Source organism: Ictidomys tridecemlineatus, chromosome 6, assembly GCF_052094955.1.
Source record: "Ictidomys tridecemlineatus isolate mIctTri1 chromosome 6, mIctTri1.hap1, whole genome shotgun sequence".
Classification (NCBI taxonomy): domain Eukaryota; kingdom Metazoa; phylum Chordata; class Mammalia; order Rodentia; family Sciuridae; genus Ictidomys; species Ictidomys tridecemlineatus.
The window spans coordinates 184787859-184803968 of NC_135482.1; the positions used below are offsets into that span (position 1 = coordinate 184787859).

General features: G+C 38.8%; 1 protein-coding gene across 4 annotated transcripts in view; it reads left to right on the forward strand.

The window, feature by feature from the left end:
• The window catches only part of Gpc6 (glypican 6), a 1046794-nt gene that overhangs the window by 947691 nt on the left and 82993 nt on the right, over positions 1-16110 (forward strand). For 3 of the 4 annotated variants that reach the window (XM_005317045.5, XM_078016208.1, XM_078016207.1), the window contains exons 6-7: positions 6922-7065; positions 11422-11451. In XM_005317045.5, coding sequence (XP_005317102.1) covers positions 6922-7065; positions 11422-11451 — 174 coding nt within the window. The remainder of the gene's footprint in view (positions 1-6921; positions 7066-11421; positions 11452-16110) is intronic. The other variant, XM_040281651.2, reaches the window with a different exon arrangement.

Below are 16110 nucleotides of genomic sequence, written 5' to 3' on the forward strand. Positions count from 1 at the left end.
AAAAATGTTCAACCTTGATTTTGAAGAGATAATTGATTATTTGATATAAAGTTTATAAAACACATAGCAGTTAAGTGTCTGTCATAGACACTCAATATGAATTTATTCTCTTTTCTTTCCTACTTTTTCTTTCTCATTACAGAAATCTGGATGTTAACTTACCTTTGATGAATGTTTACAAAATGAGGAAACTTTAACTAAAAATCTATTTAAACAGAAGCTTTCATTCCCTGGTTTTTAAGTCACATATTATGTGTCAGGAACTCTTATAGAGTCTGGGATACAATGATGAACAAAATATATAATACTCTATTCTTCATAGCAATTAAATTATTCATGCATAACTCTGCATAATCCATAGTTTGATTTATTATCCATTATTTTCCTATTTAATTATAGATTGCTTCAGTTAAAATAACACACTTTCATACCTCATTTTGGGGATCTTTTCTCTGACCTGTTTTCATAATAGCCTTGAAAATTCAGGAGAGCATAATTTCTCAAGGTCATACAAGTGTAAGAAGAAGGACTGAAGCTAGTACTCCAAATTTTTAGACTCTTGTTTGTGACTATTGCTATGGTCTTTATATATGTGTCCACCCAAAATTCATATATTATAACCTAACCCCAAGGTATTAATACTAAGAAGCAGGAGCTTTGGGAGGTAACTAAGGGTTCAAACCCTTATGAAAAAGACCTGAGGGAGCATTTAGCCCTTTTGGCTCTTGGGTCATGTAAGGACACGGCAAAGAGTCCTCTAAAGAACCCTCACCAGACACCAAATCGCTGGAGTTTTGGGATCTGTACTTCACAGCCTCTAGAAACATAAGAAAATTAATTTCTTTTCTTTGTAAATGACCCATGCTAATCTCCTTGGTTTAGCAGCCCAAATGGACAGAGACACTGGCCCTTGACACCACAGCTGTCAGTTGTGGAAAACAGTGGCCACACCTGGACAAATTACACACAGACCTGACACCAAAAAATATGGCTTTTGTTTCCTTGGGTATAAATGACAGACTGGAATTCTCCAAGTCATCATCTAATAAAGGGTTCAATCATTAACACTGTAAGTTAGATTCTAATAAGCAAATAAACTATTACTCTCAAAACTTCAAGTGGTAAAAGCCAGGCAGCATCAAATACAATCTATGTTTAATATGAAAGATCAGAGTTGTTTGAAAATTTCAAAAATGGCACATGGCAATGGCAGCGTCTTTCCCCCGTTATAAGAACCCACAGAAAAGAAAGTGGAAAGACTGAACTGCTTGAAAACACAGACACTGAGGCCGTGTCCATGGCTTCTTGGGTGGCCAATAATGACCTGTGAGTGTGTAATCAAACTCCCAAAGACAATGCAGAGATAAAGAAGACGAAAAGGTATAGGCATTATGTGCACACACAAAAAAAGTGCACACACACAAAAAAGTGCACACCCACCGTGTTGGTTTAAGAGAAATATTTTAAAATGCTGCAATGCTCAGGTTCTAAAGGCTTCTATTTGGAAACTTAAGACACAGCACTTAAACCCATTATCACCACACCCCCGCTCCTCTCTACCCCTCCCACACTATAAAAATGCCTCTTCGTTCAACACTTGCTATCTTAATGTCAGCTTCTTTAATCTCAGAATGCCAATATACTTCCGAGATATTATCTTCCTAATCCTCTTAAGAGAGAGGATTCATGAGCAAGATATCTTCTCCAAATTCACAGGATTTTTTTTTCTTTTTTTAAGAGTCATCTAGGTAGGAAAGATAATTCCTTTGTACATCGGCAGTATTCGTGGACATTGGGACTTCCACATACTTGCTGGAGTTATCTAATTATCCCTTTCAACATCCCTTGGAGGGAAACAGGCAGGGGGTAACACTGATTCTGTTTTTTAAAGGGATACAGCTAATGATTTGTTCCACAATCTGGTGGCTTAGCCTGCAGCTCCCTGTTTTAGAAACTTCTGTTGTAAAGAAAAGATCTTCAGTGTCTAAAATGGTATTCTTTCCTCAGATTAAAGGTGGGAGAGGGCAGGGTGACTTCCCCAATGCCTCTGAATGAATGCAGTTCTATCGGAATCATTTCTGCCTCTTGGGGAAGCTGGCAGCTACCTTAGTGATATGTCTTAGGGGTTGCCCCCTGGGTCACCAGTCTTGTGAGAACCTCCTGGGGAAACTGGGGCCAAAGAATTTCAGCACTTAGCATCTTTCCCTTTGAAGAGTCTACACACCTTAGCGTGATGAAGCCCTTGCAAAAGTACCTAATTTGAATTTGGCACATGAAATCGATCGCTTAGGTAACAGCTCTGAGACCCTGAAAATGATGTTCTGTGGAAAACATTGAAGAAGCATCATCCCAGCATGTTTTCCTTCACATTTCCTAATTCAGAAAGCAAAGACTTCTAGAAAGAATAGGTTAGGGAATGCTACAATTAACTAATGATCATGAAGCACTCACTTATCTAAACATTTGGTTCTGTTTTCCTGCCTTATCCACTGCATTTTCTCATCACAGACTATCTGTGTGGTAAATACTATTATTATTCCCTGTGTTAGTCAGTTTTCTGTCGCTATGACAAAAAAAAAAAAAAAAACCTGAGTAAAACAACTTAAAGGAGAAAAGGGCTATTTTGTCTGACATTTTCAAAAGTCTCAGTCAAAGGTCTCATGACCCCGTCACTATGGGCCTGTGGTGAGGCAGAACATCATGGCAGGGAGCATGTGCCAGAGCAGAGCAGCTCACCTCATGGCGTCTGGAAGCAAAAATGGAGAGAGATTGCAAGGGACTGGGGACAAGGTATAACTTTCAAGGACATTCCCCCAGTGACCTCTTTCCTCCAACGAGGCCCCACCTTCTAAAATTTCCACCACCTCTCATTAGTACCACCAGTTGGGGAACCAAGCCTTCAACACATGATTCTTTGAGGCACCTTCCAGATCTAAACATAACACCCCACCATTTGACAGAGGAGGAAACCGAGGTTCCAAGAGGGTCCTCTAAATGTTAGCCCAGCACTGAGTCATCCCAGCTCCATCCATCTGCCAGCTATCTATATACTTTCCCTGGGTAGATGCAACCAGTTTCAGAACTTAAAATTCCATCCTTGGGTTAATAATCAAAATCGACATCTCCAGCACTGACCTCTTCATCTACCGTCTCTCGTTTAATCCAAGGCCCTGGCCTTCACGTTATTTTTCATCTGTCTCTTCTCTTATCTAAATATTGCCACACTTAAACCCCTGGGCCAGCTGAACCACAGAACACATTGTCTCTTCCACTGTCATAACAAACTCACAAAAGTGAGATAGTCTCAGATTTCCTGCATAAAATTCCTTTCGTCACACACCCCGTGAGCCCCATTTTTTAAAAATATTTTTTCTAGCTAACAGTTTGCGTGCTATCTTAGTCTGCTCAAGCTGATATAACAAAACACCATAAACTGTAATCATCCACAGCAGTTCCTCTCTTATAATCCCATCTGTGAGGACAGGTCCTAGTTTCTCTAAAGGCCCACCTCCTAATCCCATCACACTGGAGACGAGGTTTGGATGGGCCATAGCACATGTAGGGTCAGGGTTCAGATGGGAGGTGTCCTGCAAAAGCTCATGTGTGAAATGCAAGGATGTTTAGAGGTGAACTGGTTGGGTTATTGGAGCCCTAACTTAACCAGTGAATTAATTCCCTGGTGGAGACTAACTGAGTTACAACTGAAAGCAAGTAGCTTATGACTAGAGGAGGTGAGTCGTTGGGAACATGCCTTTGGGTTTTATATTTTGTCATGGTTTTATATTTTGTCTCTCCTTCCTGGTGCCATGTCCCCAAACTGGTCCCCTCTGCCAGACTCTTCCGCCATGATGTCCTGATTCACCTCAAGCCCAAGTAATGGAGCCAACCTTCTATGGACTGAGTCCTCTAAAACTGTGAGCCTCCCAATAAACATTCCTCCTCTAATGGCTCTTTCTCAGATCTTTTGGTCACAGCAGCAAAAAAAAAAAAAAAGACTGAAATAAGTAATAAACCTGAAATTGTTAACTTCTCCTTTGTAGGTTATCTAAGTTATATGATGGATATCTGTTGTTTAAAATGTATTCTCCATATGAGACAAATACAGGGGCCTTTAATCATCGCCAAGCAAAAGCAGGGCAAGTTGATGCTCAGGTGTATCTTGCAACTGATCTCATTAGGTTTTGCAGAATTCTAAAAAAAATAGCTCCTGATCCCTGGGCTTGGAACTTCCACACTAACGGATTTTTTCTTCTGGCAATTTTGTTTTGCTAAGGGTATGATAGAATCTCTGTTAGGGGACCTTCAAGATAAGAAGTTATTGTGACAGATTTTTATGTAGGTTCCCACCAGATTGTAGGTTAAGTGTTGTTTCCAAACTAATTAGAAGTCAGTGATTTCTTCGATTTGGATCCTAGACCCAGGGAGCTCTGCAGCGAGGTGATCCTCAAAATCCAAAGCCAACATAAATAATGGAAAGCTACTGGGCTACATCCACCAACATGTTCTTTTATAATTAGCACGCTCCAAAACAAACAACAAAAATGAAGAAGGTTTTTCTGTTACGATGAAATATTTCCCCAGAACACTAATGTCCTTCCAGATCATTCCATGTTCCTTTGATTTCACTTTAACCCACGCAGCCAGATTCTTCCAGAAGAGCGAATTAAGAGGGTCTGTTAACTACTTAAGTGCCTGGCTTCATGAAGTCTCAGCAAGGCCATTCCTATTGTTTCGCCTTGGGCTTTATATTTTTTAAAAGTCAGCTGTCATTTTCCAAGCAATTCAAAATAGCACTCTCAACAGATCCCTGGAGCTCTGGAAATGTTAATGCCCTCCATCAACAACGACCTTGCCACAGGGAGGTGATTTAGGCACTAGGGAGAAAAGAGCCCACTATCTTTATCACGCGGGTTTACGCCATCAACTTCAGAAATTGTGCGAGAGAATAATCAATAGTGTGTTAAGGCCAATCTTGAGGAATGCCAAGACAAAGTACCGCTGCTCTTCGAAATGCTGAGCTAAAGGAGAACTTCTGAGTACGAGCGAAAGAGAAATTAGCTGTAGCGGCAAAGCAAAATGAATTGTGTCTCCAGATAAAATTTGTCATTGGGAATGGCACTTAAGGGCTCTCTGCATACTTCGGTGGAATCACATGATATGCATGGTGAAAAATGCTTGCTTTAAAGTTAAACAACAAAGAATTAAATGACAAAACTGGAACGAATGCATTGTAAATATACACCTGCGAGTTAAGAATTCTCTCACATAAATAGTCCAGTAAAGTTTACTCAAAAAAGAAAAAAAATATAGCTAGGAGAAAAATCATTCCCTCTGTACAAATGGAACAAACTAAAGTTAAACTTCATCAAGATGTGACTCTCTTTCTTGTAAATCCAGGCAAGGTATAATCTCAGGATATCGGGCACAGAGTGAAAAGCTTCTAAAGTAATAAAAGAGGTACTTGCATAGTTGCTGGAGTGAAGTCACGGTGGAAAAGAACCTGCAGCTAGGTCCCTGAGTTCATTACAATCAGATGCTTGATTTCCCACAGCAACCCTAATTGTGACATGAACAGCTGTCAACAAAATTAGAAGAAACTGTCATTTTGTGGATATCATCCACATGCGCTTGTCCTATTTCTACACGGTTGGCCCAGGAGAATGTTTTCAAAGCATTCTTCCAGTAGAGGTTTTTGTTATTCAGAAGGGAGGCCCTCACAATATTTGGCCTCATAGTCTAGACATGAAATACATTTGTCATGATAAGGCAGATCCCAAAGGGATGTTTACTGAATGCCAATTCATGTGCATGAAAGTGTCTGGGGCACAATTTGTTTAATCCTGAAATGATCCTGTGAAGTAACTATTATAATCCTCATTTTCAACACAGTCGATTCTCATTATTTGTTGTAGAAAGTCAATACAAACACTGAATTAGCAAACACTGAATTGTCGTTCCTATGGGGAACATAAGGTTAGGCTCCTAGGAGCCACTGGTCACAATATTATCGTCAGCCCGTCAATGCATTCTTATTCTTTGTGTCTTTGTTTAAAGATGCCTTATTTAATATATATTTACTTGATTAATATGGCATTCATGACATTGAACATAGGTTTGCATGAAGTTTATGGAAAATGTTTTTTACACAAGACACATCACATTCTTTGTACTCAGGAGCACTACATTATACTCAGCCCTATGCTGGGGAGTCATTTAAACAGTGAAATCATCAAAACAAACAAAAAAAGGCACAAATATGTGGAAAGTGGTATAAGATAGACTACAGAAAGGATACTGACACTGACAGCAGACAGCATTGCTTTGTTCAGCATCTGCCACAAACATGCAATTGGGTCTGCTCAGATTTGCTACCACTGCTAGTCTATGAAAGTGTTGTGAGTACTGATTTTGGGCTTATATATGAATTTTAGCGGCTAGGCAAATTTGCAAATCAAGAATCTGAAAAATAATGAGGAATAATTGTATATGGTAAAATTAAGAGTCATAGTGGACCAGTCTATCTGTCTGGGTAATTCTTTCTGTCAGGTTAGAGGTTGTATGTGTTTAAATTTTAACTAAGAGTGTATTGGAGGTAAGAATCCCATGAAAATGACTGTATAGCACACTCCTGCTTAGCACACTCATTCACCATTTTAAGAGGAGACTTTCTTGACAGTAGAAGGAATCGGACATCACTTTCCCATGTTCATACACGAGTACACGACCAGTGAAAATTCACATCGTGTACAACCATAAGAATGGGATGCTAAGTAGAATGACTTATACTCCATGTATGTATTAGATCTCAAAATACACTCTACCGTCATGTGTATCTAAAAAGGGAAATTTTTAAAAAGTGAAAATAAAATAGAGGAAACTTTCTTTAGGTAGATTTCTTTACCTTTCAATGGTTCTCTCCAGGTCTTTCAGGGATGTGGCCAGCCTAAACCTGCTCCAGCTCTCAGATCTGCCCGATCGGCTCCTGAAAACTTTAATACACGTTTTAGGCCCTACAATCCCGAGGAAAGGCCCACCACGGCTGCAGGCACAAGTTTGGACCGGCTGGTGAGTCCTGTGGGATAGATGACCCTTGTGGGCACTTTCTGCCACCAAGGTCATTTGTTCATTCTTCTAACTAGATGCTGGGATTCTAAAACAGTTTGGTTGTGAAAGTCATCTCATTCTTTTTTTTCTGCTCCTGTTCTTAATTTTAATATTGAAAAGTAATAGGACCTCTCTTTTAGGTAACTAATTAGATTAAGAAATCTTAATAACGATTAAATCCAACGGTGCAGTGACCAAATGTTCAACTTCATATTTCTTCTGAAATATTAATTTGAAAACTGAATTACCAATTCTTCCAGAGATATAATTACAATAGCATATGTCTTATTCATCTGCTTCGCTCCATTTCTTAAAAATGATTATTCAACTGATACAATGTTACTCTATATGACTTCCTGTATGCAAAGTTGCCTGTTAGAAAATTCCTGCCAAGAAATCCTAAATTAAGGTTATACCGGTTTTTTCTTTCTTATGTCTTTAAAAAGGTGGAATCCTTAGAAATAATCACTTTTTGAGCCATTTAAGTATGTTTCAGTGACTCAATGGTATCTATCGTTAAGAGCAATTTACTTGTAGAATACAATCATAAACATAGTAAACACAATTTTCTGAATGTGTTTTAAAAACCAAATTTGGCATAAAAAATTCAAAGCTCATAATTTCAAAGAAATACTGCCTGATTATTTTTAATTCAATTTCTTCAATTTATAGTACTATAAACAGTTTATATACCTGTAATTGTTAGTGCTGCTAATGTTTTTTTGCCAATTATCTTGATGTAAAATTAACAGATGAAAACCTTAAGGTCATAAAGCTTTTGAACCGAATCTGATTGTGCCATATAAACACAGATCTCGAGGGTTGCAGATTATGAAAATTCTTTTATTAGTTGCTGTTATAAATTACTTTATGATTTGAGTTAATATCCTTCTACAATGTAGAACTCGTAAGATTAAATTGGTTGCGTTTGGCCTTGATGTAAGTACAGCTGAGCATTTCCCTCTATAAAAAAAAATCAAATGTGCCTACAATATAAAGGACTATGCATGAAGTTTCAAAATGAAGGGGTAGGTATAGTCATTCACTGTTATTAATTTATTACCAGTTATTGGCAAATAAAATCTTCTTCAGTGTAGGTTCTGGAAAAGGTACCATATCTATAATCACTTTGGCCTTCTATAGTACCTTGCTTACAATTTCAGGAAAAGTTTAAAATTAGTCACCATTTTTCTTTTAAATAATCGATTAGATTCTGCCCAACAATTAGCTTATTGTTTTAAAGAATGGTGCTTTTCCTTAGATTCTACTGTTTGGGATGTGCTTTAAATTGCTCTGTGTATTTCTCTAACCAGAAGCACAAATGGTGAGTATAGGTTTGGTTCTTTTTCTTTTCCCCCCCCATTTTAGTTGACTCTGGATTTAGTCATTAAGAGTTAAGGCCTTTCAGCATTTTTTAAAAACCCAATTTAAGAACTGGTGGGGTACAAGATGAATAAATTTTACAGTTCTGATTTACAGCATTGTGCCCACAGAAAACAATACTGTATAATTCACTTTAAAATCTGTTAAGAGGGTAGATCTTATGTTAAGTGTTCTTATCACAATAAAATCAAATAAAAAAAAAACTAGGGTCCATTATGTACTTGGTTGAAATTGCATTTAATCTGAACAAGATAAAGATATCTATATCAACTAATGAACTCTTTTCACTTTGAAACAGCATAGTTCACTCTTATCCCCAAGAGAAATTAACACCCACCCTTAAACTCTTAGGGAAGTTGATCAAGAAAAATATATTTCTCAGAACAACAATATTAAGCACCATCTAAGGAAAGCATCAATGCTTTGGGAGTTTCACATGATGTTTAAAAATCTAATAGATATGAAAATTGGAATTTCAACCTTTTATAGAGGAACTTCATTGGTAATCTTCAAAAAGCTCCCAAATGAAGAGTTCTTTTAGAGCACTGGCAAATAGCAAACTGATCTTCTATTTTATTCACCCTCCAAAAGATGTTCTTATTTTTGGTGGTCGGGGCAGGGTACCAGGGATTTAACCCAGGAGCACTCAACCACTGAGCCACGTACCCAACCTTTTTTTTGTATTTTATTTCGAGACAAGGTCTCACTGAGTTGCTTAGTGCCTCACCTTAGCTGAGGCTGGCTTTGAACTCGTGATCCTCCTGTCTCAGCCTCCTGAGCTACTGGGATTACAGGCATATGTACCACCACACCCAGCTCCAAAATATATTCTAATCAATTTTTTTTCTGAAAATAGTTGATAATGGTTGATTATCCAACCATAAAGAAAAGCCAAGGACCAGACTCAATATGTAGGTATCCAATGAATAAGCCAATTTTATTCCCAAACATTTTCTCCCACCTATTTCCTCATAGGTGTAAGTTCAGGCTCTGTAAGTGAAACTGGAACTTTTATCCTTTTTTTTTTTAATTGAATTAAATTCTAATCCCTTCCTAATTTGTAAGAATCAGCAACAGCCAGCTATGAGCCTACCTGGAGCTCAGCTTTCCTCAGCTCTTAAGAGTCAGAAGCTGTTTCTACATCAATAGAAGCTACACCGAAGGTTATCCCTGAGAAACAGGAGCCGGGCCTGAAGCTAATATCAGAGTCTCCATTTGCAGCCCCCGGCTCCCCCAAGGCCTTCCTCCCTTGAAGGGTTCAGCACAGTTCTGTGAAGTAGGAAAGTAGAGTGATCCGACAGCCAGACATGATCATCTTCCAGGAGCAAGCCATGGGGAAGGGCCCTGGTGGGTCTGCTCTCCATCACTGCCCATCTCAACTGTTTACAAACAAGGCTCAGGTCACCTACTCCTGCTTTAATTTTCCCCTGAAAAGATGTTTCCTGAATATTTATAAGAAGCATGTGTTCCAGAAAAGGAGGATAATTGGGAAAGATTTCTCTTAATATCTCTGTTTCAGCAGATAAAATGCTTCAGAGGCCAGCATCAAAAGAATTCTAGGATCACCTCACTCTTTGGCCAAAACGAAAATAGCACAACTAAGGCTTTGGAATGTCACTTCCTAATACCACTTAAATGAGCACCTGTGGTATTGGCTGGGATCTCTTGGTGACTCTTCTTGTATCTATTGTCTACTTTTTATGTGAATTGTACTTTTCAGTTCTGTTTTAGAAATGAAGCTCCCAACCCCAAGCTGCTGCTAAAAACTTATATAAAATAATTGAAAAGAAAACTCTTAAAAATGCATCAATTCCACATTTAGCCTTGTCTCATATGTATAAGGAACTTGGAAATTCTTTTATATCACTAGAAAACATTTCCATTTGTTCCTTGAGGGTTACATGGCCCTTAAACACTGTCAAGGTCACCCATACCTTTCAAACTCCCCCAAAGTGATCTTTGTTATCTGAGAATGAATAAACATGTTTATATATTCAGCTACTGATAGAAAGTCAGCCCATCTGAAAATATGACAGTCTTTTTTTTTTTCTGTTAAGAGGGTAGATCTTAGGTTAAGTGTTCTTATCACAATAAAATCAAATAAATTTTTTTTAAAAAAAACATTTTTATTAGTGCAGTATAATTGTATACAAAGGTGGAAAATATCATAATCTCACTGCCAACAGCTATGATTTGTTACAATGTTAACAGATCCTGTTAACACACTGGTTCTGGCATCCTGTGTCCCTTCGTTGCTACAGACACTCACCTTAACCCTCTTCTGCCCCAGCCAGAAGTTAAAATTTTTCAGTTAAATAGGTCAGAGGTGATTATTTGCACTCAGAAACAGATTAGCTCTCTTCCCTTTTCCTTAATTTTACACTCTGATGTCTCTTAAATAATTTGATGGAAAACTATGATATTTTACGAAGTTTCAATTCACTGGACATATTGAGTGCAAAAATAAAGCACACAGAGGAGTTTTGAATTTTCCTCTCCAAAAGGCAATTATTTGTACAGCTCAGAAAATTAGAGCACAATGGGTTGGAAAGTTCCCGAACACACTTGGGCAGAGACTCTCCATGACTTCACTTTGGCTCCTATGTTAAAGCAAAAAATGTACTTTAAATGGTATCCCTTAGAGGCACATATGTTCTAAAAGTAAATTAAAAAAAAAAAAAAAAGCCAGACTTGGAAGTTAACTAACTTATCACATCAGCAATAATTTACAACCCAGAAAATCCCTGTGGGTATTCCACTCCTACTGTGTGTGCAGTTTTCTTGAATATTTGACTGGTGGTTCTAGGGGAATTCGGGGCGGGAATGGGTGGGATGCCAACCTACAAAGCTGACCTTTATACCTGTGCTGTGCTATTGTGTATAGAATAATCTCTTTTTCTTTTTCCTTTAAATGTGTTTCCTCTTGCTTCCCAGAGGACGGTGTGGAGGACAATGCAGGATAGTGTAAGCACTGGTCTTCTTATTCTTCCTCTCATGCCCATTTGTCTTTGTGCAGTCATTCTGGAGTGTTCCTGAGAAACTCCACCTCCGCTCTCCCTTTCCAAATTCTCTGGAGTGCAGTGAACAAGGCACATGGCCAACTTGTTCAGGAGTTTCCTCTCTGCTTGGTGTTTATGGTTAACAACCATTTCGGTATTCTTTCCCAGTGGCAACATTTTCAATCTAATCTTTGTGTAAGCCTAGCTCATTTGGTGGCTGATTTAAATTCTATCCCAATGTTCAGAGCATTGTCGTCTGCCTGAAAAACTAGCTCTTCCCTGATAGAATATATTGCCCTTTTCTTTTTGTGCTGAGCGAATAATTACCTCACTAATAATAAGAACAAACCAACACCAGCTCTCATGCATAAGGAGCTAATTTTTCCATTAGCTGGGACATAGAGAATTTAGGAGGTTAAGAAATAGTTTATGGTATAGGCTGTTTACTCCTTTTAATTTCTACTTGAATTTGCTAAATTTTTTAAGAGCATCCAGGGAAGGAGGATTGGACATTATTTGTTTGAAAATGTTTGTGTTAGTTATCTCTTAGTTTATCTTACTTGACCAGATTGTTATCTAGTCTGATTTTCACAATGCCATCCCACGATAATAACACGCCTTCATAAAGACTTGTACCCTACATGGCATCATGAACCCAGGAGAGAAGATGACTGTCACCTGAGGGGCACATATTTATTCATGCAGCACAACTGTGACATCATGGAGCTCATGTCTGCCTGGCCTTAAATCCAGGCAGTGCTAATAATGCAGTGACTAAAATTCCTTCTTTAAAAATCACTTGTTTCAAAAGGAAATTATCCCCTGAGTGGTATTCCATTTATCATTCCAGATCTCTGAGCTGAGGGCAATTTGGATGAGGTAAGAAAGTTAAAAGAGGTAAACCTGGAACAGGAACATTCTGGAAGGGAAGACCTTGATAAAGAGGCAGGAGAGACAGCTGGCCAAAGGTGTTCTGATGTTAAGTGGGAGTGGGAGGACTTGTCATGGCTGAACAAATAGGGTTCTGCTTCTTAGTATTAGGGGATAGCTAGAAGAGCTCCAACTCAGTGTCTACACCTGCACTTCCCAACACAGTTCCTCAAGATCTCCATATTTCCAGCACATGAGCCAGTCTAGTCTCCTTATCTGATGGTTACTTTGATCCTCATAGTTTTCCCCCAAGGCTTCCTTGATTGTACTGAAATGAATGCAAATCAAACTATCATCCCCATGATTGCTAGACTTCCCTCCTTGCCTCCTTTATCCAGGTCAAGAGAGGTGGGGAAAATTCTCTTTTGTATATGTTTCTCCCAAAAATAACCACAACTTCTGAAATTCATTGATATGCTCAGTGGCAAAAAGTATGTTGTTAAAATTATTGCATATAGGCTTAAGGGCTTGCAAAATACCACCAAGATTTATGTTTGTTTGTTTGTTTTTTATTGTTTCTAAACAAAATAGATGAAGGAACTAACATTCTAGTATCATTTCCTGTCCAGTGGTTATTAAGAGTTTCAGTGTAAAATGCTGGTCATAAACACGTTCTCCTACGCCTCTTTGGGGCCATTTTGGTGTAATTTAGGACATCTTGGTTGTAAGGATTGGGGAAACTGTCTATTGTTCATTTTAAATTGCCATGGCATTTCCTGGTCACCTCAAAAGAGTCTGCATCCGGCTAGCTCCACTATTTTGCATTTCAAAAGGATGTCAGGCTGTATTTAAGAAACTGCTTTATTATCTAGAGCTTCAGCCACTGTTTTTAGGTGAAACTGATTATATCCCACATTCTATGACACAGACAAACACACACACACACACACACACACACACACACACACACACACACACACACCCTCCACCTTCGCTTGGCCCGAACAGCAAAAACTAAAACTTCCATAACAACACTAAACCAGATTCTCCACTTTAATTAGTTTTCTAAAGATAAATGGGTCAAAGCCAGATTGGCTTTCAGCCTCTGCTGCAGCTGAATAAATTATGCTCCATTCACCCCAGCAAACAAATGGCTACTGCTCTGTCCACTTCAGATTGTAAACTGCACAGTCTTGCCTGAACCTGCTTTATCTATTTGCTGCAAAACCCCACTGGGACACCCCAGTTTCATTTTCAATGAACCCTTGGTAATAACAACAGCAAAATGCAGTGAGCTTTCAAAGCAGAGAGGAAAAAAAAAAAAAAAAACCTTAAAACCAAACCACCCAACTTATTTGGTCTCGGTCTCTGCTCTTCTCCAGGCAGCATGAGCAGCATGTGGTGGCAGGGACGGTTCCCTGTCATAGGCTCCTTTCCATTAGGTGGCTTGTGGTTGATGAGGCCCAAGTGGGGAATATCATAAGACACACATATAAAGTGATGGCTTATCTCCAGGACATTCTGCTTATTCCACGGGCTTGAAGGATGCACAAATCTAATTCAGGGGTATGCGCTGCGGGAACCTGCAGGAAATGCCTGCTCCTTCTCTGGGCTTTTCAGCTCTTACCCAACAGACAGTGGACTATTTTTACCTCCTTGGGAAGCTCTCCTTTCAGGCATGGGGAAGAATAGTGGGAAGAGAAGGGGCATGGACTCTGTTTCGGCTCAGGCAGAGTTGTTTAATTGGATGGGGTTGTATAACATGGGGACAGAGAAGATAAATCACAGCTTTGGCTGCATAACTTCCTGGGAGATGCTAAAGCCCCTTCCACATCACCGCTTTAAGACACGTCCAGAGAATCATGCGGATCTCAACAATGAAATAAAAAAACATGCCACCTATTTTTAAGGGCTAAAACTTTTGCACAATTTATATTAGGTGTAAGTGGTCTGAAATCATTTGGGGAGTCATTTACCAACAAAATCATTTTCATCTCTGGGTTAAACTCTCCTTTGTCCTCATAAACATTTAAGCAAAAGCTTTGGTGAGCTCCATGTCATAAAAATGAAATGTTACACTTTCAGACCCAAAATGGGGCTATTACAGATTTATATCTATTTTATAGGGTGTTGATGTGCTTACTTTCTCCTTCCGACTTTTAAATTTCTTTCGGAATTCCTAAACTTCAGCTAAAACCCAAATTGACACATTCTATAGTTATCAATCAGTCAACAAACGTATTTATTGAGTTCTTCTCTGTTGCAAAGCACTTAGTAAAACTAGCTGCCATGTACCATCTACATCACAGCCCATTCTTAGTGCTAGTGTTATCAAAAGGCAAGGGATACCATTTGCAAAAGACATGGCTTTTCAAATCAGTTATACACGCTATGTCTCCTCCAGGGCCAGTACTTCACACAGAGCTTCCTAAACCACTAGCATAGAGTAAATAGGAATTTGATTTTGTATCTAGATAGGCTGCACCAAAAAAAAAATGTAGAAAGAATATTAACAAATGAATAATCATTGACAAAATATGTAAATTGAAAGCATTAAACATCTGTAGCATCCTTGATATAGGCCATGTCTAATAGCCCATTTTCGATTCTTAAGCTAGAACTTGCTGCCTGAATCTTGAACGAATTAAACAGAAACTTTCTTGTCAGTTATAAACTCGCCAGATGAAAAAGTCCATCTGCACCCTCATTCGCAGTGTATCTGTCCTTTATTGAGCGATGTAATTGGTGTTTCAGTGAGTTGATTATGAAGATCTGAATAGACAAACCACAGTAAATGGCTCAAATTGTACCTTTTAAAATATTTGTTCGTGTAACACACCAGTTGACATGGATATTTTATTAAATTACTGAACAGCTTAAAGAACCCATTCCCTGTCATGGAAAATCTGCTGTAATTTTTTCCACCGAGCTGTCTTTTGAGACATTTGCACCACAGCTCCCAAATGTGATGTTCATGCTTACGAGAGAGAGAGCTGAAGAAATGGGGCATTTCATAAATACCAGTTTTGATGTATTTGCTGTATAATCAATCAGACTTCATCCAACTCTGGGACCTATGGAATACATTTGAAAGCACTGGGAATTTGGCTATTCCCATAACATACTTGGACACTCTTTACTGCTAGCAATAAACCTCAGGCATAAACATTGTAGGGAAAACTAGATGAAAAGAAACCCCTTTGAGTGAAAAGTGACTTCCCTTCACAAGGTTTAAAGGTAGAAAAAGAAATCTGTGATACACAATAATTTTATTACGTAAGCTCATTCGGAGTCTGCATCGTCAAAGGCCCTGACTTCATGGATTTTTTTTTTTCTTACACCCAAAAGACTGGCCAAACCATTAAAAATAAAAAGCCAGGTTGGTAGAAAATGAATGAACCAGGAGCAGAAGTGGACTCATTCTGTTGTTGGTGAACAGCTAATTCTTTGGCAGTTGGGTTTGTGTGATATGTTTAGAAGCTTTTCCAATCTGCATTGATCTGGATGGGCCTGAATGGGCAAGGCTACATCTATATAAAGAACCCCCAAAAGGCAAACAGTTAATTCTTGTTGGTGTCAAGGACCCATGGTGGGTTGGGTGTGGGTTACTTCTGCATGGTTGTCACCCTTGCTCCAAGACCTCAGGCCACACAGCAGCCATTAGTTGGAGCTTCACCCGTCACAGGGGCAGGGGGCAAGGTGGCTGTTAATTCTCCACCCAGAAGGGGCCCATCCCACTGTTCACATCTCCATG